The 24,317-nt window shown below is 35.9% G+C and overlaps 1 protein-coding gene across 1 annotated transcript in view; it reads right to left on the bottom strand.

Moving 5' to 3' along the window:
• Positions 1–3,488: 3,488 nt before the first annotated feature.
• The window catches only part of LOC131942571 (cubilin-like), a 32,475-nt gene continuing 11,646 nt past the window's right edge, over positions 3,489–24,317 (bottom strand). The window contains exons 4-6 of the mRNA XM_059302465.1: positions 23,486–23,612; positions 16,289–16,479; positions 3,489–3,697 (exon numbers count right to left, since the gene is read on the bottom strand). Coding sequence (XP_059158448.1) covers positions 3,489–3,697; positions 16,289–16,479; positions 23,486–23,612 — 527 coding nt within the window. The remainder of the gene's footprint in view (positions 3,698–16,288; positions 16,480–23,485; positions 23,613–24,317) is intronic.

Genomic DNA, 24,317 nt, shown 5'->3' with positions numbered 1-24,317 from the left:
GTGTGTGTCTATCCGTGTGTAAACACGATAACTTGAGTAATGTTACAGCTAGGTTGATGAAATTTCATACATAAGTATTTTATCAAAATCGTAGACCCGTATCAACTTTTGAGCGATTTCCGATAACCGAAAGTGGTACTTTTTCTACTTTGAATTTTTCAAAAGCCTATAACTTGAGTACTATTTCAGATAGTACTAAATTACGCTATTTCCGATTTCTCAAAAAAAAAAAACGCATGTAAATTTATAAGGTACTAATAATATTGCGCATTATTATGCACATTTTGTTTTGGCGTTCGCTTGGGGCGCAATTCTTTGTTCTATGAGATTCTATTCTATTTTTAAAAGTTTAAGTAATTAAAAATCATGTATATATTACAAGTTATATAAGAATATTCGAGAAAGTTTATGGGATATCACTTCCGGTTTATTTTAATAATCTTTCATTTGAGATGGTGTTAGGCCATTAGATGCCTTTTATCCTTCGCAGGCATTTGGAAAAAAGAGTTCATCAATCCGAGGGTGGTAAATTTTCCTCTCCAGCATTCGATGCCATAAAATATTGCGCTTAGGGATTTACTTTGTAATTTTTTCTTTTTGTCAGTAATGGCCGTGTTTTTCTTTTTGACAAAGACAACACCTTCTTCAGACAAACTAAATAACGAGTATATATCATTGTCATCTAAAATCCATTAATTTTTATTCTAGTTGTTACATACATTGACACTAAATCTATTTAATCTGCATCTATTGTTTCAGACATTTAGATGGAAATTGTATGTTTATCAGGTATTCTTCCTCGTATCTCAAAACTGCGTCTGACGGTTGTTTGTGTACTATGGCTGCATCTTCCCCCGTCCCCTACCCCAACTTCAATATAAAATAAAAGTTCTATTACAAAATGTGCGGATCGATCAAATAACTACACACACAAGTTGCTATTTTTAAACAATCCTTATGTTCTATGTTATTTTAACAATATTTTAACGATCTTGGCTACTCAACATGTTGTGTTCTTTTTGCCACATTTACAATACAATTGTGTTTCGTTCGATTTATGTGAGGATTATTTTACACAAAAGTAAAGCGAAAATAACTTGGAGAAAAATTCAAATATTAAGTAATATTTAAATGAGATTTTACTTGAATCTCTCTTTGTTAATGACATCTAAAATCGAATATTAACTAATTCTTAATATTATTTTACTTGAATCTATCTTTGTTAATGGTCGAATTCAGGCAAAATTCTCTTGAAAAAAAAGAGACTTCCGTGTAAATGACTTTTAAGCGTGTGTCGTAATACTCATTTTTAATAAACAAATACTTAATGTGTGGATAAAACTCCCCATAAAATCATTGGTAGGTAATAGAACCATCAGTTGTAAAAATGACCAACCGTTTGTTTGTTGTCGATACAATCACTCCTGATACTCCCCTACCACAAATTCGATCAAAACTTGGAGCATTCCTTGTATTCAGGTATTTTGAGTTTATATATTGTGCTCCAATTCGTTATTTTCCAGTATCGAGTCAGCGAGAAGTAATAATATTAAATGCTAAATCAAATACCCTTACTAAACCCAATGTTTTATTACTGTTTTGATTGTTAGTCTTTGGTTATCACTTGGATTGCTGGAGTTGTGGTATAGTTTGGCGATCAGAGAAATAAATGTGCAGGGGATTCTAAAGTGTTTCATAGTTTTCCATACTAATGACCTGTCAATAGGTCGCCCATAACAAGCAATTTTTTTAAAAATCTATAACAAGTGAATGTAGAAATTTATAAAAAAAAATTACCGTGTGTATAAAACTCTCCATAAAATCCTTTGTATGTCCCAGAAGCATCTGTTTTGAAAGTGACCAACAGGTTGTTTGTGGACGATACAATCACATCTGTGACTCTCCAACCACAGACTTTCTTAGAACTTTGAACATTCTTACTATCCCCGTCATACACGGTGATATAGTCGTAATCACAATTTCCTATGTCCATAAAGGATATGCTACAAAACAAAATACATGTTAAGAAGTGCTTAGATTTTTCTACAATGTCATTTACGTATTTGATTACGCTTTAATTTAATGTAAGTCGGATATTGACCTACTTTAAAATGAGACGGGTATCAGCATGAGTTGATAAGGTCCATGTAAATTCCTGATAATTCAAATATCGAAAGGGATATCCCGGGCTTGCCAACTTGCCTGACTCAAAAAGTTCACAATGTCTATCTGTTTTACGTGATGGAAATAAATCAATGTACAAAAAATACACTAATAAAATCTGAATACATTGCACATTCTATATGCTGTGACGTAGATGTCTGTACGAAAGTGTATGGGCACGGAAGAGTGTTAACAGATGATGAAAAAATAAAAAAATTAAAATAAGTCTAGTACAAGAAAACATAAAAACAAGGTAATGAAAAAAGCTCGGGAGCCGCCGTTAAGTGTGGCGCCCAACACACGGGCTCGACGCGGGTAGCTTAACATTATTTCTTTACTCGATCAAAAAACCTATGACACTGTATGTATAACTGTTAGTGGAAAGTGTGGCGCTAGCCTATCTCGGTTCGTAGGAGATGTGGAAACAATAATTTTAGTATGCTCAAAGAATGAGCGGTCGTACGATATGTGAACATAGTTAATGGACAGAGGTAGTCTACATTCTTGTTCGCATACCCCCTATTGTGTTCGGGTTTCCAATGCATTCACTGACCCGATATAAATCAACCTGCGCTGTCAAACCGACCGAGAAACCGATTAATCACTGCGCGGCGCCTGTTTGCTGGCGGATCCATGCCTGCCGGGTGTCGTTAATAACTAAAAAAAAACAAATGTAAATTTATAAAGTACTAATAATATTGCGCACTATTATGCACATTTTGTTTTGGCGTTCGCTTGGTGCGCAATTCTTTTTTCTATGAGATTCTATTCTATTTTTAAAAGTTTAAGTAATTAAAAATCATGTCTATATTCCAAGTTATATAAGAATATTCAAGAAAGTTTAAGAGAGATCACTCCCGGTTTATTTAGATAGATAATTGAAATTTGACATATAAGTAAAACATATGTATCTTAGCCTTCTGTCTAATTTCGATTTATTTTCGTTGAGCGGAAATAGTAAATTACGCTATTTTCTATTTCTCAAAAATCCTATGTGAATTTATAACGTACTAATAATATCCCGCACTATTATGCACATTTTGTTAGGCGTTCACTTGGTATGCAATTCTTTTTCCTATGAGATTATATTCTACTAGAAGACCCGCGGCGTAACATACGCCGATATTTAGTGACCCAAGGCTTCCTGATAAACACAGTTGTTCAAAAAGGGTGGGTTTTGGCAAACTACTGTGAGTGAATGAAAGGATGATACTCTGGAGAGAGCAACATATAATTGTCCATGCGTGAAAACAGGTTTTGGAAGATACAGCCATATCTTTTTTTAATGTTTAGCCATGTGCTTTATTAATTGTCATGGCAAAGGCTTATCTGACAGGGAATTGTCTGTGCGTAAATATAAAAGACAAATTTGAGTCTGATGAAGTCAGGGATATCCGGGGAATAAGGACAGTTTGTGAGGTAGAAGCTGCGATAGCTTTACACTCCAGTACGTTGCGGTGAATGCTGGTAACAGTCAGTCTAGTGCCATTACAAATACCTTTTGCTGGCATGAGGTTTCTAAGAAGCATGACAACTGAACCAATTTTAATTTTTAAGCTTATGCGTAGGCATGCCAGTAGGTGTAAGACTTCAGAAATTCTACGGGGAATGTAAGTTCATCTGCGGGATCGTCTGTTACGATTGAGTCAACGTCGTCGGTTGGGATAAATTTCAATACTTATTCATTTAGGTGAGAGAGTCTTCGTTCGTGACACTTAATATAGCTCGCGTACTGAGTTGTTCCGAAGTGACAGTTGAGAAGTCGAGGTCGCCATATAGTTGTTGAACGGGATCAGAATGAAGAGGGAAAGAATTTGACGGTAATGTTACAGGTGTTCCAATCGTCCCGTCTGCAACATCGAGAAGCCCTTTTGCAAAATGATTTTCGTCAGGAAGAGCTCTCATATTTGTCGTCAGTGTAAGTACATGCATGTGACGCAACAAAAGTTGCTTGTTAATGCAACTGGCGATAATAAGTTCTCGGGAGCCACGCAGAATGACGGGGAGTATTTGTCGGAAATCTCCACCCAATAGTATTGTTTCCCTCCAAATGGGTACGTCTCACCAGTGAGATCACGTAACAACCTGTCGACTGCCTGAAAAGCGTATGCATGTGTCATTGGCGCCTCGTCCCATATAATCATTTTGGATTGCGGAATATGTTGCACGTGTTGCAAGATAAGCTTGATATTGCTAGTGGTAGTAGGAGTGAGCTTCAACGGGATTTTAAATATCGAATGTGCAGTACGTCCACCCGGTAACAATGTTGCAGCTATTCCTGTAGATGCAACGGTTATAGGAATGTCTCCCCTGGCTCTGATGGTACGGATAAGGGTTTTATAAACAAAGGCTACTTTCATGGGGGGGAGGGGCAAGCGAAACTGTGTGTCCTCAGTTGCTTTGGTAGCTCCTACAGTCGTTTGTCCCCGAAGCATTGTTTTGATTTTGCCCCTTTGATTTTGCCCCTTTGTTTCCCAACCATTACCACCGCTTCACATATATATTTTGTGGAGTCAGCATGTCTTTTCATGTAGTTGAAATTCCTTCATCAGGTTATTGTTTATTCCTATCAGTCGCATATTTCTGGAAAATTTCATTGACGAAACTGTTGCTCTTGAACTTCGCAAGATGGCTGTAAGCTTTGTTTGCGAACATTGGGACAACTATGGCGACGCCCTGTCCGTTGTTCTTACTCACGGAGCACAGTCATACACTCTGCTCAACAATACGCTGCCTATGTGAATACTTCCGGCGTTTATGGTGGCCAGGTTGAAATTGTGGCGATGTCTCAAATACTTCCCACTACTATTGCTATTTACTTTCAAGAACGTCCACATGACCTTCCTCGAGTTTACAATCCGGGGCAACGTCTCTCCATATCCCTGCTATTTAGCGGTCCTTTTGATCATGGTCATTATGAAGTTCTCTTGCCTTTCACAAACACACGTGATGACCTTCTGGTGCCATCTGTTGACAACGTCGGCATGTGCACCAACATTAAGCACCCATGTGATCTCCACACTGATGTGACGTCACCTTCCCATTCTGCTGTTACTGATGAACATTTACAAACGCCGGGTTTTCATTGCAACATTTGCTCAAAACAGTTCACACGAAACAATAATCTTAAAGCACATTTAGAAGCACACCTCAGTCAACAAACGAATTCCACAGAGGACTTTAAATGCACCATATGTTCCAAAACCTTTCGACTACAGAGTTATCTCAAAGCACATTTAAAAACACACTCCACTGAACGAATGATGCAATGTGAATATTGCCAGCAATGCTTCAAAACAACTAGCACTCTTATAAAGAACTTAAAACTAAACATGTACATGTAGAAACACATTTAACAACATTTCTATTCAGTATTTGCGAAAAACGGTTTCTCGCATGCAAATATCTTATTAAACATTTGAAAACTCATGCCCTAACGAAATCCTTCTTTGAGTGTGTATATTGAAAACGTTCTTTCAAACAGTCGCATCTTCTCGCAAGCCACATGCACATTCATCACATTCAACTTTCCGCTGCGTTTCAAGATTACACCGCCATTTCCATCGAAGAACATGACATTGGACTACCTACCGCACTATGTACTTCTTGCAATGCTCTTCATTGGCCATTAGAGATAAACAAATCCGGTCATTACACTAAGTTTTGTCATAACGGCAAAGTGTCTTTGACACCGCTATCCCAAACTCCTACTTTATTATAAAACCTCTTTAGAGGCAAGACTCCGCTGTCCCGACATTTGTGTGATCACATCAGGGAATATAACTCTGCTTTAGCTTTCGCATCAATGGGCGCCCACATTGCTCAACCACCAGGCCATGGACCTTATGCATTCCGAATCCACGGTCAAATTTATCTCAAAGTCAATCCTTTGTACACCAATCCTAACACGACCCCTCGATAGGTCAACTATATATCTTCGATTCGACCCGCGGCATATCATATGCCAATATTTAGTTGTTTTATTTTCTACTTTTTAGTAATCTACGCTATCAGTAGGTCGTTAGGGACGAACCCCCACCCCCTCGTTCTCCCAACACCTATCCCACCCCCACACCTCCCCCCCCCCGTGAAAGCAGTCTCCTCTTTGTTACCTCCTCTAAGTTTAAAATAGTTTCAAACTAAATTATCTGCCCCTAAACCCGGCCCTAGAATTGTAAACATTTGGCGTGCACCACGGCTTACCAGACCATGTGGGGGTGGGGTGGTAAGGATATGCCTAGAGAGGAAGAGAGGGGACTGCTAGGCGCGCTTACAGCTTGTTGTTTTCTAGGGTCTCCAAGAAGAGGATTACATATATATATATATATATATATATATATATATATATATATATATATATATAGATAGATAGATAGATAGATAGATAGATTATAAAAAGTTTAAGTAATTAATAATGGATTTAAAATATTGTCTATATCCCGAGTCTCAATGCCCTGTAGTGTTGTATAAGAATATTCGAGAAAGTTTGATATAATACTTATATATGAAATTTCATCAACCTATCGTATACGAGAAAGTAAAAACAAAAAAAAAAAACTCATAAAAAACGTTTTAATAACAAGCTTTTATGTACTAATCCACTAAAAAGTAGAAAATAAATTATAGTCTACTATTTAAATTGCTATAAAGAAAAGCGTTGGTCACTTTAGTACCTATTGGATACCTTTACTAATATTTGAGAAGAGACCCACGCTTTTCTTTATAGTAATTTAAATAGTAGTCTATAATTTATTTTCTACTTTTTAGTGCATTAGTACATAAAAGCTTGTTATTAAAACGTTTTTATGAATTTTTTTTCAGTACTTTACATGTTTTATTTACAATAGAGTTACATGACTAAAAACCATTGCGCGCCTACTGAACGTGATGGCGCAGCCATTGAACGTACCGTGATGGCGCAGCTATTTAATGTGATGACGCGTGTGGTGTGGTTGGATAGACATGCCTACTAATTCGATCCAAATTTAAATTAATTCATAAAAAATGAATTAGGCATCCAATTAAGTCAAATTTAATTTCATATTGCATTGTCTTCATGTCTTGACACACGTGTCAAATGTGAATCGTATCGGTCAAGTAGAAGTGACCGAATTTTCACTCCTGCGTTTCGGTCTAGACTGACGACTGACGAGAAAGTGAGTTAAATAAAAGCTTGTAATAAACCAAGACTACGTCATTTGTTCAATGTACAGAGGAGGTAACTTTTTAAAGGGATAATTTCTAAATAATTTTTTATACTATTTTAAACAAAAAACGGAAATCAGAAAATATAACATTTATTTAAATAAACATTTCTTTATAAATTAAGATATTTATTGTATTAAAAATGTTCAATTTAAATGCAAACGTAAATTTAATATAATATTTGATTTATATTATTAAGAAAGCCTTTGCAGTTCTAAAACTTTGCGAGTAAATAAGTTTGCGAATATTCTACCAACGCTTGTATGTCAAAAAATGATTCAAACTGTAATTATTTACAGCTAATCACCATAAATGCCGGTTTTTTTTGCAACCTATTTAAAAAAATAAATCACCATAAATTCTGAGTTTGTCAGTTATTGTTATGTCTATTTGATAGTTATCTACACCTTTCAATTTACCTATACCCATTACTTTTGATTTTTCTGAGTTTATTTTTTCCCCCGCTTCCTTTCCCAAAGTTGTTGAATTTTTCTATTACAGTCGGTATTGCTTTTTCTGTTTGTACTAAGAAAGTAGTGTCGTCTGCGTATTCAAGTATGTTCTTGCCTACCGTGTTTGGAATGTACAGTCCTTTAATCGAGTTGTCCTGTCTAATGTTTTGTAGTAGAGGTTCTAAGCTAAGATTGTATAGTAAGGGAGATAAAGGACAACCTTGTCTAACTGATTTGTGTATGTGAAAAGCGCTTGTAACACTGTTGTTTATTAATAAATGACTATATACATTGTTATATATTATTTTTATCCATGTTTTAAAATAGTGTCCTAGGTTGTAAGCATCTTTTGTTTTTATTAACCATGTATGATCTACTCTATCGAAAGCTTTCTGTTGGTCGACACAAAGAATTGCTAGGTGTGTGTCTTTCTGCGTGTTATAATGTATGTCTCTGATTAAGTGCGTGCGGTTGTGTTTGTTTCTACCTGGTATGCTATAATGATGATCAGGGTGTATTAATTTAGACATGAAATTTCGAGTTTATCGACAAAAGTAGAAATTTCACTAACTTCGCTAACTATACTATACATATCTGGTGATATTTGAGTCGCCAGCCGTCTAACGGTAGAGTAGGCCTATCGCTAAAATGGGTACAAGCCTACCGGTCAGAATATTATTCAGGAGTTAAATATAGTATATTGGGAAAACGTAATTGTACAGTGCATACTGCACTAAGACTTTTACGTTTAAACCACAGAAACAGTTCTGTTAAACCAAGATTGTCCACGTATGTCTGCAATCGCGAGATGACTAACGCATAACTGTGCTCGCATGGTCGAAGATTGCATCTTCTGTTCTGTACTAGGTGCAATGCTCTGTATTTGAGTACAACATGTTGTATACGACACGTACTTATGTCTGCCTGCATCGCATAGATTCTAAGATGAGGGTTAAGAGACAAAGCCACTTAGATAGAAGAAAAAAGATCTAGCTTTCAGTGTCAAAATTAAGTTGTGATACGTCTTATACAAATGTTGAGAAAAATAGAAATCAAAACAAGCTGAACAAGAGGGTAACACGATCTTTAGAGAGTTATCGTAGTACAGAGAAGAAGAGTAATAATAACTCAGTGAAACTACTTAGAACAAAAGAGGCATTTTACACTGCTGAGAAGAACAGGAATTAAAACAAAATGGAAATATTAAGAACAAAAGAGGTATATCGCTTAGCTGAGAAGGAGAAAGACCTTCAGTCAAAGAAAAGTCTCAGGATAAATGATGTTTATCGTATAGCTCAGGGGTCTCCAAACTTTTTAGTCCGAGGGCCGCATTAACGATCAAATTTCACTTGGGGGCCAGTTTCTTCCAGGCATGTCTTTGATTTTTCTGGGCGAAGTTCCTCAGCCATCCCCAACAAATGGTTTGTCCGTGGACAAAAAGATCTCCGCGGGCCGGATGAGAGGACTTCGCGGCCGGCCCGCGGGCCGTAGTTTGGAGACCCCTGGCCTAAAACAATAAAATCTACATTCATCTAGACCAGGGGTCTCCAAACTTTTCAACCCGAGGGCCGCGTTAACTATCAAATATAAGTTCGGGGACCAGAGTTTCTTCCATGCATCTCATTGGGGTGGCATTTTCCAACAACAAACATATTTTTTCCGTAAACAAAAAGATCTCCGAGGGCCGGATGAGAAGACCTCGCGGGCCGCATCCGGCCCGCGGGCCGTAGTTTGGAGACCCCTGGTATAGCTGAACGAGAAAAGAACAATGATGCGATAAAGTAAAGAACAGCACAGCATAATTATCGTGAACGGCAAAGGGGCAGAGAACGAAAAGAAAAACAAAGAAATTATTATTTCTTTCGCGCTAGATACAATTATATCTCCTCTTTAAGAGCGATTGATTCAGTTTGTAGTAAAAATAAATTACAATTCATTAAAGACCGATGTTCAATGCCAGATAAGGTTTATTGTTCTTGCGAGGGACTATTTTTTAATTATTCTGTTCTGAAACATCATGACACTTTCCCTAACAAATTTAGCTACGAAGCATACATTACTAAAATATTTAATTACCCTTCAGAATATGCCGTACTTGTTACAATCACGCAAGGAAAGGTAACATTCCAAAAATGGCAACAAGTAATGGCTTGAAATTTGTAGATATACCAGAGTGTATAAAAAGGTTAACAGTGCTAGAGGAGCGGATGGTTTCCCCATAAATCAACTCTATGCAACTCCGACAACTGAAAGCATTTGATATAAATCCACAAATAGGCATGAAAAGAAGTGTAGTTAATATCCCGATACTACATGGTTCAAGTGCTAACCCTAACCCTAGGACAATATTTTAGTATGGTAATACTCTATATTGTTAAATGACCAGTTGTTCTAACATGAATTGTTTTCTTAATAACCCCGAAAAAGGTAAATGCTGTAAACAGATTCTCATTAACAAAATGAAAAGGAGACATGTTTTTAAAGGGGGAGGTGAGACGTAGATGTCTATACGAAAATGTGTAGGCATGGATACAGTGTGTGTGAGAGTGGCCTCCCATTGGAAGGTATGTGCGAGCTTGAAAACAAGTGTGTGAACGAAGGAGTGTATGAGCATTTAGGTGTTATGTAAACATCGTGTACCGACTAGCCAGTGTTTTTTTCTTCTGATGTGTTGTTGTGTTTGATGATAATTATACATCCATAAAACAGATTCTCATTGTGGAGTGTATTTCTTTTCAATTGTTACACCTGGCTCCAACGAGCCTAAAATAAATAAGGCGCCGGCTGTAACAATGCTTATAATGGTTGTACATATTTGGTATGATCTAACATAAATTTCATAACCTTTCCTCAAAGTTAAATTTAGTCTTAAATTAATTATTGGTTGATTCTCCGTTATAAAATAATTGGCAAACGTATATTTTTAAAACTATTTAATTTTGATACAAATTCCTTTTAATACAACATTAACTATGCACAAAGAACGGTTATAACAATAGGAAAAAAAAAACATTATTTATCCAATTATTTTAAATGAAAAATAAAATGTAAAAGACATAATGGATAAAACATTTGTCAGCTGTTCTGTTACATGTTGAAGCTAATTATAAAACTAAAAACGTTACGTATCTAGATCAAAGAGCAATTTTAAGTCTTGCTGCGTATAAGTTCTTATAAAATAACGTTGTCATGTATTTAGATGTAAAATTTCCTTTATGTGCTAACTTCGCATGTCATAAGTTATCTCAACGTGTCATCACTCTACAAATACTACGTCGCCTAACCTAACAGTTACTGTCGTGGGTCAACACGCCGTATCAAAACATAACGGGATAATGGATAAATAAGTGATTTTCCCATATTCTACACATTTTTTTCAAACAACCAGATAAATTAACCAAGGTTAGATTATTAATTGGGTCGTTTCCTTTAGTCTAAAAAATCGAAACAATGCCAAAGCCTACAGTTCTTGAAATAATAAAAATATTTCCGTAAAAACTTAAGTTTCAAATCTAAAAAAAAAGTCACACTTCTAAAAATAACTTTGTAACGCGAAAAAGCCCTTCTATACAGTTTCGTCACTTTGCGAATGATGCAATTGGCATATTATTTTAGACGATCCAAACAGACATTTTAGATCGAGCGTTTAATAATACTCAATTAGTAAAGCTAACCAATTATAACATGAAACGCATTTATGAAACGCTTCTTCAATATATACTTCTTTCCCCGCGGCATTTTATATTTTAGCAAAAACAGTAGATCTTCTATATGTAATTATTCCACATTTTTCATACACAATTATGATTTATTTTAATATGGTATATTTAGTTTGATTTTGTTTTTCATGTCAATTAAAATGATTAGTTAGGAAAATGAAACTTTTTATTACAAAACCATCACTATTGAGTTTTTAAATAACCAATTCCCATCCCTTTAGAATATAATTATAAATCAGTACCCTCCAAACTAAAAAAAAATATTACTCTAATAACAGACACTTTCATTGACTAGCGGGGCAAAAATTAACCAAAAGAAAACCTACATCATGGAACTTGGACGATTGACCAAAAAACAAAATTACCCACTAAATCAAAATCTGATAGGTACAAAAAAATTAAAAGTTGACGCATAACCCACTAGAACAACCCACATGACACTAACGATGCCGAACGGGAACAAGTCTCCATCAAAATAAAAAATACCATAGCACCCTACAAATTTAGCTCAACAACAATTGTTGCTAGGTAAGCTATAATGAATTGGTCTACGACAATTCCCGAACGACAATTACCCGAATGCTGTTTGCCCGAAGACCGATTTCCCGAATGGAACGAAGAGGAATATCTACAGGGATTCCTTTAATTTGACTTACAAGGGTTATATGAAACTAAATTATTAGCGATCGACATTCAACAGAATGTACACGCTGTCAATTTTTAGCCAATATTTATCGAAACGATGTGAGTGAAGCAGTGGCAAATGGCAAAAACATGCGACAAATACTAACAGCAATAGACCAAATTCAAAAGTAATAATAACATTTGATTGGAGTATTTATTTAATAATTAGATCTAGAATCAAGCTCTTAATCTAATCATGTTGTAAATACAATTAGATCTGGTTTGAGTTAGAGTGACTGGCTCCACTAGGTAGACATACTAAATAATAAATTAAAAAGGCCTAATAATAAAATATGAAATTGCTTCTAAGATCTAGAATGTAGATTTGGATTGTAATCATTTTATTTAGCAAACAAAATTATATGGAATTGAAACAGAATGTACGACTAGACTCATATCGAGAATTGGCTACTTATGTTAGATTTTAAAAGTTTATACTTTCAAACTGTTGCCATTTTTGTGGTAGAAGACGTTAACAAATTACTTAGTCTACCTACTATGTGTCTAATTACAGTAATATGTATCTGATACAGGTGGTGTTTGATACGTACAACGTGGAAATAGCTATGACATTAAATAAATTCACCAAACAATGATACAGGACGAATTTAGAAGACACACTACTTGGACACGTAGAAACCGAGCCAAATGCGACAATACACAGTTCACAGGGCAGATACTAGATTTGATTTATAACAGTCGACTTGACAAAAAAACACATTAATACACATGCTATACTTTGTAAGACCTCAGCATATTGATCTCATGGCACTGCACTTAACGACCTGCTCGCCTTAAACCAACACATTCACTCACTTTACGCCTCATTAACCATCATGACCCACCACCTCTACACCATGACCCCCATCGCCTAAACCTTGACCCTTTCTCCCTGCTCCAACGATCTTATTGCAACACAAATCACCCCATTACTAGTAACGACCCGGTTTTCGACGACTCGAAACGTGCAACACACCAACTCACACGCTATCTATAGAAAACTACTATAGTTGGGACACGCATAATTAAGTAGGACTATATATATTTATCTATCTATCTGTATATGTATATATGTTTATTTATATATATATATATATATATATGTATATATATATATATATATATATATATATATATATATATATATATATATATATATATATAGCAAAGTGGTCAGGTGCCCGACGGGCGCGTCAAATTTAGCACGATGGTGCCTTGGGGATGGGGCGATAGGACACGAGAGCCGGTGACGGTTTGCCGAAAAGTCCAAAGAGAGGGGGTCAAAACTGACCTCGACTGACCGGTGCCTTATATGGGCTATATTACGAAAAAAAATTTCCTCCGACGACCCCCATTGCCGGGAAAATTCGGTAAATTGGTCAAAACTGACCAGTCGTTTTTTCTTATATAAGCTTTGTATTTTATGGGGAAAACAGAGGGTAATTCTCAAACAGATTTTAGGGCACTTACCCTCTTTACGTCTTGCTAATGTTTGGAATGTTTATAGGTAAATGGCTTGACCGTATGGCAAACCTGTCGGTTTTACTTAAAGCCCTCGACGAGGGCTAAAAAGTGACCGCGAGTGAAATTCTCTTTATATGAACTCTATTACGGAAAAAAAATTTCCTCCGACGACCCCCCTTGAATTTTCGAGAGATGGTAGAAGAACGCCTTGGGGTGTCACAAAAGACTCGCCATGTCCGGGAAAATTCGGTAAATGGGTCAAAACTGACCAGTCGTATTTCCCTATATAATCTTTGTATTTTATGGGAAAAACAGAGGGTACTTTCAAAACGCATTTTTGGGCACTTACGCTCTTTACATCTGGCTAATTTTTGGAATATTTATAGGTAAATGGATTGACCGTAGGGTAGACCTGTCGGTTTCACTCAAAGCCCTCGACGAGGGCTAAAAAGTGACCGCGAGTGAAATTCTCTTTATATGATCTTATTACGAAAAATATGTCCTCCGACGACCCCCCTTGAAATTTTGTGAGGTGGTAGGAGAACGCTTAGGAGTGTCACAAAAAACTCGCCATGTCCGGGAAAAATCGGTAAATGGGTCAAAACTGACTAGTCGTATTTCCCTATATAATCTTTGTATTTTATGGGAAAAACAGAGTTTAATTTCAACAAAGATTTTAGGGTACTTACTCTTTGTATATCTGGCTAATTTTTCGTATACACCTCTATAGATGACTCGGCCGTATGGAAAAACTGTTGGTCAGACTCAAAGCCCTCGAAGAGGGCTAAAAATGACCGCGAGTGAAATTCTCATTATACGAGATTTGGCCATTTGGTCGATGAACATGGGAGGTAACTTTTTAATGGAGTAATTTTTAAATATTTTGTATACTCTTTTAGAAAAAAACAAAACAAAAATCTCAAAGTCTAGCATTGTTTTAAATAGACATTTTGTTATAAATTAAGTTTTGCATTGTACTGAAATTGTAAAAATTAATTGCAAAAGTTATTTAATATAATATTTGATTGATGCTATTAAGAAAGCCCTTGCAGTTCTAATAACCTTGCGAGTAATAAGTTTGCGAATATTCCATCAATATTTGAGTGACATAACATTACTCCACTGTATAAATTTAGGTCCTAAGCCAGGGGTCGGCAACCTGCGGCTCGCGAGCCGCATGCGGCTCTTTTGATATCAAGATGCGGCTCTTCAGCTCCTTGAACAAATACTAATAATCTTACTAAAAAAATAAAATACTTGAAATTAAAAACATGTTAGTGGCTCTTTAAAATCAGGGAAATTTTGAAAATTGTAACTTTTGGCTCTTCCGCTCCAAAAGGTTGCCGACCCCTGTAAGCATTTAACATAACAGCCAATCATCTATTAATTAATCATTCAATTTCTCAATTTTTTTTTGAAAACCTAAGCGAAGCTAGGCAGTATGCCTAGTATATATATATATATATATATATATATATATATATATATATATATATATATATATATATATATATATATATATATATATATATATATATATATTGTATATATATTGTATATATGTATTGTATATAGATATTTTGTCGGAGATCGATCGACTATGAAATCATTTGTCCTGGTGTATTTGTATACATATATCATTTGTCCGTGAGATAGGTAAAACACGGATATTTTAAATACTGCCTTTTAATATTTTATTTACTGAACATACTGTTGACTAGTTGTTCTTTCAATTTCAGTTTAGAAGTTGTTTCTAAATTTCTATATATCGGTTAACGGAGAGGATGAGGTATTATATTCGTTCATTCAATTGTATCAGGCATGTCCGCCGGCGCCATGCAGGGTTCAATTTGGCGCCCTGGATTATTACGCGAGTGCTATGGTGCATACTTTCGTTTTAAACAATGCCATAGACTAAAGAGAAGAAAGGTTACAAAGTCCTTAACTAAATCGAATCCGAATTTTCACAGAGGCCATTGCAGGACCTGGCCGGTGTGATGGGGGGTAATTGTATACGTTCCTCTATATGAATCTATATGTTGACTACTCCTATAACTAACTCTTCAACTATACACAAGTGAGGAGGACGGGAACACTCTTATTATCCGATGGCACTAATTAACGATATCAATAACTTCGATCATAAAACAGAATTAAATTTATTTTCAAACAATAATATTATACAATATCAAAACACGTCCTTTTTCTACATTTCCTACACAGTCTTCACTCCTGCGTCCTACGTCATCGGTAACATTGTCGCGTCACGCTCACGTCACACTTACGCCAAAAATATTTTTTAAGCAAGCGCACATACTCTTGAACCAAATTGTCTACCGTCAAGTTTACACCGTCCTTAGTAGTTCAACCAGTCTAGTCTTATTCTATCTATCTATACTATGACAGCCGGAAAGACTAGCATATATATATATATACATATATATATATATATATATATATATATATATATATATATATATATATATATATATATATATATATATATATATATTAAAAACTTGCATTATTTTAAGCTTGCATAGAAATTTTCATCACAAAATGGTGTGTCGATAATTCTCATTGTAATATATAAAAAATTACCTCTTATCTCATAAGTTCCATTAAAGCCTTGTTTGGGGTTTTTTAACAAAATGAACATTGAATTTCCTGTTGATGCCATTAATTCAGGTTTCACCGTCAGACTCCCAAACATCGGTGAAAATGTTGTCGGTCCATCAAATATACTTAGGATGTCGTTCTGCTTGTTATCCCGTAATTCAAAGTTTAAAATACTGTTAGAGATATAATTGTTTAGTCATTTCGGCATGCTGACATGTTGGTGGAACTTACGCTCACAACTATTTGAATCAGGTTTACATTCTTGGTTTTAGTTTTGTGGTGTGAATAACAAAAAGCTCTTCCCCCTATATTTTTTCAGATCCTCTTTAAATGTATATATATGTTACGGTCAAAGCCCGAAGTGCGGCCAAACCCCGGATTGGCCGGCCAATGCGCGGATTGGCCGGCTCTCTTGGCCAAAGCCCGAAGAACTTAGAACTAAAATCGTATTTCGTACATTGGCCGGCCAATGCGCGCACTGGCCGGGACGTACTGGCCAAAGTCCGAAGTGCTTAAACTTGACAGCGTATTTTGTACATTGGCCGGCCAATGCGCGCATTGGCCGGGATGTCCTGGCCAATGTTCTACCTAGACTAAGTTGTGATTGCGTTTTCATTATTATGGGTGCGGTTTCATTGTGAGTAACGTATTGTCTATCTCTAGTTTGTATAGCATTCTATATGCAAGGCGACATGGATCAAAAGGGCCGTCAGACCATGAGACAGACATAGCAGATGGCTGTCAAAAGAAAAAAATGTAAATCCATGTTAGTTTCCATACATGGGCTACAACTGTATGTGACAGCCTCCTCCATGATGACGAGGTGAGACAATCATCAAAGAACAAAATCAAAGACAGTCGGCGTCACCGACCACGTGCAACAAGACGGAACGTTCAAAAGACTTTGCCGCGTTCCTTGTAAGTTCCAAACCTTTGATATTTAAAGAATTTAACTCAAGATGCCAAGTAGATCTTATTGATATGCAAAGTAACCCAGACGGCAAATAAAAGTTTATACTCAGTTACCAGAATCATTTAACCAAGTTCATATTGTTGCGAGTTTTGGAAACCAAAAGAGCAGAAGAAGTTGCTTACCAGCTGCTGGATATATTCACGACTATCGGTGCCCCAAGTGTGCTTCAATCAGATCAAGGAAGAGAATTTGTGAATCAAGTTATTTCTGAACTAAAGAACATGTGGCCTGAACTTAAACTAGTTCACGGAAAACCAAGGCATAGTCAAAGCCAAGGTTCAGTCGAACGTGCCAACCAAGATGTTCAAAACATGATGATGACATGGATGCAAACAAATGAATCAGCTCATTGGGTTGAGAGTCTCAAATTCATTCAATTTATGAAAAATCGTTCTTTTCATCAAGGAATCCAACAATCACCATACGAAGCCTTGTTTGGATGCAAAGCAAAGGTGGGACTTAGCACATCAAATCTACCAAGAGAGGCTCTCAATAAAATAGTTACTGAGGAAGATCTTGAGAACATTGAACAAGAAATGGAGGTTGCCATAAATGCAACAACATCCTCAGCTAACACAAAACATCTGCTGCCGTGGCAGAACGTCCAGACCAGTTGCGTGACAATAATGTGGCCAACAGATTCTGTATAGTTTGTGAAAAACATTGTAGTGCAGCTCATTGTTGTGGATCCTGTGGCAAAGATGTCCATGCTATTTGTGGAGTACCCAATGAAGCAGACGAAGGGTACTGAGGAAACATTACCTGCAGATTGTGTCACAACAAACAAGACATCATGGAACACAGGTCAGCAGCTCATACTGTCTTGCAAAATCAAGGTGCTAAGATGCTTTAAATATCAAATACAAAATTTAAAGATGCTTAAGTGGGTGACAATGTACGCATCCGTGTTCCAGATGTTGACAGATGTTGCGGTGATCCCCAAAGCGTGATTGCAGTTGTCATGAGCGTCGAGGGCGGTTTCTACAAATTAGGAACGGAACATGGTGTTCTAAAACAACTGTATGCTAGAAGTTTTTCAATTCTTCACGAAAAACTGCTCTTATTGTCGTCAGTTGGCACTGAGGAAAAATCACTTTGAACCATCGCATCTTCACAATCATTGACTGGGGGCAGTGGCGGATTAAGGGGGGTGCTGAGGGGGCTGCAGCCAGGGGCCCCCGATTTTTAGGGGCCCCCAAATTTCTTTTTTCAATCATAGTAAATTTCCCTTTAAAGTGAAATCTTCGGGTTTTTTGTTTTTTTTACTATAAAAGCAAATGTTTTAATATTTGAATGACAATTTTATTTCAATTTTTTATCAAAATAGCAAACTCGAGCACACGCATTAGTATAAATTGGGTTGATTTTAGAGTTAAAAACAAAAACAGCGGTCGATTTCTGACACAAAAATGAAATGAATCTGGTGTGAACACTATGATTTAAATTTTTAAAAACAGTTATAGGCCTTTACTTTTAGTGAACGTTAATATCGGGTTAACAGGCCAGGGATAACGTTCTTTAAATGGACACCTGTGGAAATCCAACTTTTTGTGGGCCTCATAAATGGATGACACCTAAGAGGATGGAGGTGTGGTTTTGTTTACCCTTATACCGTGCTTACTAGTTTTAGTTGGGCCTAGTTTAACCACTGTATGTTATTGATAATTTCCTACATAATGTGGTTTGATATTCTTTGTTTTCTTTTTGCGTCTATAAACAAACAAGTGCCACCAGTTTTTATCGTCTGCTCTGTAACGACATTATAATATTCTCATGGATATTTACATATGTTCAATGTTAGTCTGCATTTCCAGCTTTCTCATGCCCAATATAAATACTTGAATTACAGTTCAATAACTATCGTGACACGGATATACAGGCTCAGGGGTTTGATTCCCATTAGCCAGGGAGGTCTTGACTTAGTGAACTCCAACTAAATGGCAAATTGTGGACTGAATCAGTCTCACGGAGATGTTGGTTTGAAACACTACATGATGTTCGCTTATCCATCCGTAGGCTCTATCCAGGCTTTAATACCCCTACCACCAGACACGGTAGGACATCGTCCTACCGTCTGGTACCCGTCTAGATCGCGGGGCAGAGGTCGGAAACTTTAACAGGCCTAAAGTAAACAGTCATATGTTTAGTATTACTGACGTAGCGGATGGATCTCGACTGTGTTTTGTTAGTGTGTGAGTCGTGGTAGTGGGTGGGGGTGAGGGCAACATATAATCATCATGCTAAAAATGAGTACATATTGGTTAGATGTTAGGGGATCTGCGTGGTCGAGTCGATAAAGCTCGTGGATGCTTAACCGAAATGTCTCGAGTTCAAATCCTCGGGCAGATGAGGCTCGTTAGCTGGGGATAGCCACTCTTCTAGGAGAGACAACTCAACAATCAAACATCTGCTGTAGTTTGTTCTTGGTTGGACAAAGGGTATGAAAACAAATTTAAAAAAGAAAAGCAGGCTGAAATCGGAGTCAATAGTCACAATGGCGCATAACCATTGACCCGTATACTTTATTGTGCTGGAGGGGTATCCCTTCCAACATTAAAATTAAGAACGAAGAAGAAAAGAAGAAAAAGAAGGGAAGATGTTTGTATCCAATTTACCGCTCATTGAACACAATTGACAGCATTTTAAATGAGCAGTTTTGGAAATGTCGGTGTCGAATGTTCCTGTAAGTTATAAATAATCCATTAATATCTTGAATAGTATGCTGATTAGGATATATATATATATATATATATATATATATATATATATATATATATATATATATATATATGTATATCAGGGGCCCCCAAAAAGTTTCAGCCTGGGGCCCTGCCCAAGCTTAATCCGCCCCTGACTGGGGGCCAAGGCTACACTTGCTACAATTGCACAACCAAGTACACAACAAATCGCTGCAAGTGTAAAAATAATAAGCTGCTATGTAATTCTAAATGCCATAAAAGTTCAACTTGTTGTAACAAATGATAATATTGATTGATTGAGACTATAGTACAATAAAAAAAATTGAATGTTTCTGTCATTTACTTTAATTAATAATCAATAAAGACTTAATTTCATGATCCTTACGGCATTGAAAAACCCAAAATCTGCTCATGATTTTGTAATTCGGACTTTGGCCGGTCGTCTCTAGCCAGAGGATCTTCTAATTAAGACTTTGGCCGATCCACCATGGCCAGTCCGCGGACTGGCCGGCCAAAGACCGAAATAAAGAGCTATTTCAGACTTTGGCCGGTCCACCGTGGCCAGTCTGCGGATTGGCCGGCCAAAGGCCGAAATCAAGCAAAGTTTCGGACTTTGACCGACCTATGGGAGGCGATATTGGCCAATGCACGGATTGGCCGGCCAATCCTAGCATTGGCCGACTTCGGGCTTTGACCGTAACATATATATATATATATATATATATATATATACATATATATATATATATATATATATATATATATATATATTATATATATATATATATACAATCGTACCAGATAAGCGACTGGCTGCAAGATAACTAAATATGTTTCATCGTGCGTATTCGCCACAAAACATTCGCCATTATTAAGTTGTTTTATTTTCTGTTTCAGTTATTCATATCTCACTTTCCACTCCCCCCCCCCCTCCCCCATCAAACACTCCGTGAAAGCAGCCGTCTGTGGTACAGTTTACAGACGACAATAAAAAAGATCACGCAGATCTTGTTATTACCTTAGTTTCAAAACCGTTTAAAAACTAAATTACATACCCCTAATAGCATGCAGAGTCATGGAAACTAAACAAGAACGGTGAGAGCCGACTCAGAGGCTTTAAAAGAAGATCGTTCCAACGTATCCTCATAATAAAAAGGGACGACAATGATCTACTTTTAGCTTTTTTTTGTTTAGATCGTACACAAGGACAGTCTGGATGATGGCGTCGATGTTCATCTTCTACCACATCCCACGTTTCCCGGCCCCTCAATGTATTCAAACAGAAAACACACTTGACACTGTCGCAAGGTCGAATGAAAACAAAATCATCTTTAGCCAAACTGGTAGGGTCCACAGGGTAGCCGTCAGGCCAGCATGGAGAAAATGTTGGCATCCTTTCCTTCTCATCACTGGCCCAGACGGGATCTGGGTTGGGTGCTGGTGGGGTCTCATCAAAGGGCTCAATAAAAGTTCCACCTGTCGGCCGCTGCACAAACACTCATGCGCCAGACTCATCTCCCTTGATTTGTCTCATGAAAGCCACTACTCATCTGTACTGGATTCAATCTCCCTTAATCTGGTCCAATGTCCAGACCCGTTTCCGACGTCAGCCATTTGTGAATTGTTTAATGTCTACTTTGTAGTAATTAAAATCTAATAAAAGTTCATACCATTGTGTTAAATACTTCATTCATTTGATTTCTATCTTTTAACTGGCTGGGAAGCGCGATGATATGAAATCATCTAAAAGTCTTTCAACATGTAAGAAATGTAAATTATATATATTCGCGCGAATTTGTGTTTGGATCATGATTATTTTCTCCCATTGTAACTTGAATCGCTTCCCTGATACTGATAACGGTAAGAAGATAACCCACGTTATTGTTCACAACACGTCTGTTATGCAGAATCCACACCCAGACAATCTAACAATAGTAACATGTCCCCATATTGACAGTTTCGAGCTCACCCACGAGGCCGACCCCATTCTCCTCTAAATTTAACCTGCTTACCGTCTGAATAAAAATAAGGGTAAAAATAGATCTTCCCATCACTGATGTCGACTAACTTAATTAATAGAAAACTTGATCAACAACAGCACTTTTCTTGTAAATGTTGTGTATCATGCATTAATCTTCGATTAACTCCAACAAATCTGATAGTTACTAGACCTATTATCTCTGTTCGATAAGTCAATTATTGCCAGCGGTCTGGGGTTAAATGTTAAGTGTTTAATTTCTTCATTAGACTCGTCACACTATAAAACAAGGCCCACTGTGACTTAAAGGGGTAGACAAAGTTGATATCTACATTTACCCCCATTAGAGGCCCCCCATCCCTCTGTAAAGCTTCGCACAAATGTGCGTAGTTAATTGCGACAAGTATTGATTTTGGTAAGAGCCCTCTGTTAATTGGTTTGACCACTGCTATAATTGGAACCACTATTTTATATGCAAAGGCAACTTTGATGATTAATGTGAAAGCTTGTGAATGGTGTGGATTTCAAAGACAATGTGAACGTATTGAATAACCAATTTCAATAAGGATTTCTCTAATGATAGAAAACAATTAAATGTGAAGAAAGTTTAGTAATATATAAATATATCATATGTAAAAGTTATACTACACAAAAATATATATGTAACTAACACCTACTTTCAGAAAATTCTGTAGTTAAGGTTTTGTTATTAACAATTTAACTAATACTACCTTATTTTTTAATTAAACAAACTAATTAAAAACAAACTAATTTAAAAAACAAACCAATCAAAATCAAAACTAAAAACAAACTAATTAAAAACAAACTAATTAAAAACAAACTAATAAAAACAAACTAATTAAAAATAAACTAATTAAAACAAACTAATAAAATTTTAAAAAATTATGAGGTCATGCTTTTTAGAATTAAACAACTGATTAAAAACAACAAACAAATAAAATAAAAATAATTAAAAACAAACTAATTAAGAACAATCAAACAAAAACAAAATAATAAAAAAAACTATGATATCATGATCAAAAATGCTGTAAATAACGTTTTTGTTATTAAACATTTTAAATAAAACTACTTTATTTTAAAAATTAAACAAACTAATTAAACACAAAAAAACATACAAACAAACTAATTAAAAACAAACTAATTAAAAACAAGTGAACGAAAAACAAACTAATTAAAAACAACCGAAATTTTTTTAAAAATTGATAGAATTATAATGAGATTTTGGGCAACAGATGGAATATCCATATTTTAACCCTCCCGACACCACCCAACACAGGGGTTCACAGTATTTTACTATATTCCATTGCCCCACCCTAGGGTGGGTGAGGATGAGTATTTTCCTATATCTCATTGTCCCACCTTACCCTCACCCTCCGCCAAAAATGCGACCCAAAAGGGACCTAATATACTACTCACTTGCAAATCATTGTATTCTCAAATATTTGGCATTTACTAACATACGGGGTTTTAGTTTATAAAATGTAAATCATAAAACAACCGCAACTTACTTGAGGACAATATAACTGTCAGCTTTGCCCTGTATAGTCCAGGTGTATATCATGTTGTCAAGTTTGCCAAATGGATATCGCGGGCTGGAGATATTACCTTGAGACTTTTTCAGTGTGATGTGGTTATCTGTGGTGGTCACATTTAACTTATGTCAGTTATTCGAACAATTTTAAAGACGTATCGTTTAATAAAATCCAATAGATATTATTTCATAATATTGATTAAGTAAAAATGTATTTTAAATATATACTACAATAATCTAAAACTATATTTAAACTAAAAATCATATTAAAATCACAATAGAGCAAAAACTATAAAGCATCCAAACAATTCAAATCTAATTCTAAGTGATTTTATTATATATTTTAAACAATCAACTACTTTTAAAAAAGACTTGTTTGTGAAGCTCTGTTTTTATAGCATTGTGCTGTTGTCATATTTTATTAATTAATGCCATTAATTAATGCCAGATTTGATATTGATACAATTTTGTAGACATGTAATTCCAATAGATGTTAAAAATTACAACATGAATAAATATTTAATTTCAAATTTAATTTACAACTATTAATTTAGAGCTAAATAGAAAATTAGAAAATGTAATAACTTGAAATTATAAAATTATTAACTTGCTGTCAGTCTTCCAGCGATCAGGTGAAAGAAGAGCTTGTACATTCGTCCATCCTTCAAACTTACAGACATAATTCTTTCATTTTAGTTAAAAACTGAATCTAATACTTTTCAAATGATAATCAACATTAGATTTCTTGATACTGTACTTTTTTAGATACAGCATAGGACAGATGTGTCCCTTGTGACCTACTTAGGTCT

Source organism: Physella acuta, unplaced genomic scaffold (genome assembly GCF_028476545.2).
Source record: "Physella acuta isolate Inbredline_101_S28 unplaced genomic scaffold, ASM2847654v3 ptg000412l, whole genome shotgun sequence".
Lineage (NCBI taxonomy): Eukaryota > Metazoa > Mollusca > Gastropoda > Physidae > Physella > Physella acuta.
This window is presented reverse-complemented; position numbering and strand designations above follow the sequence as displayed.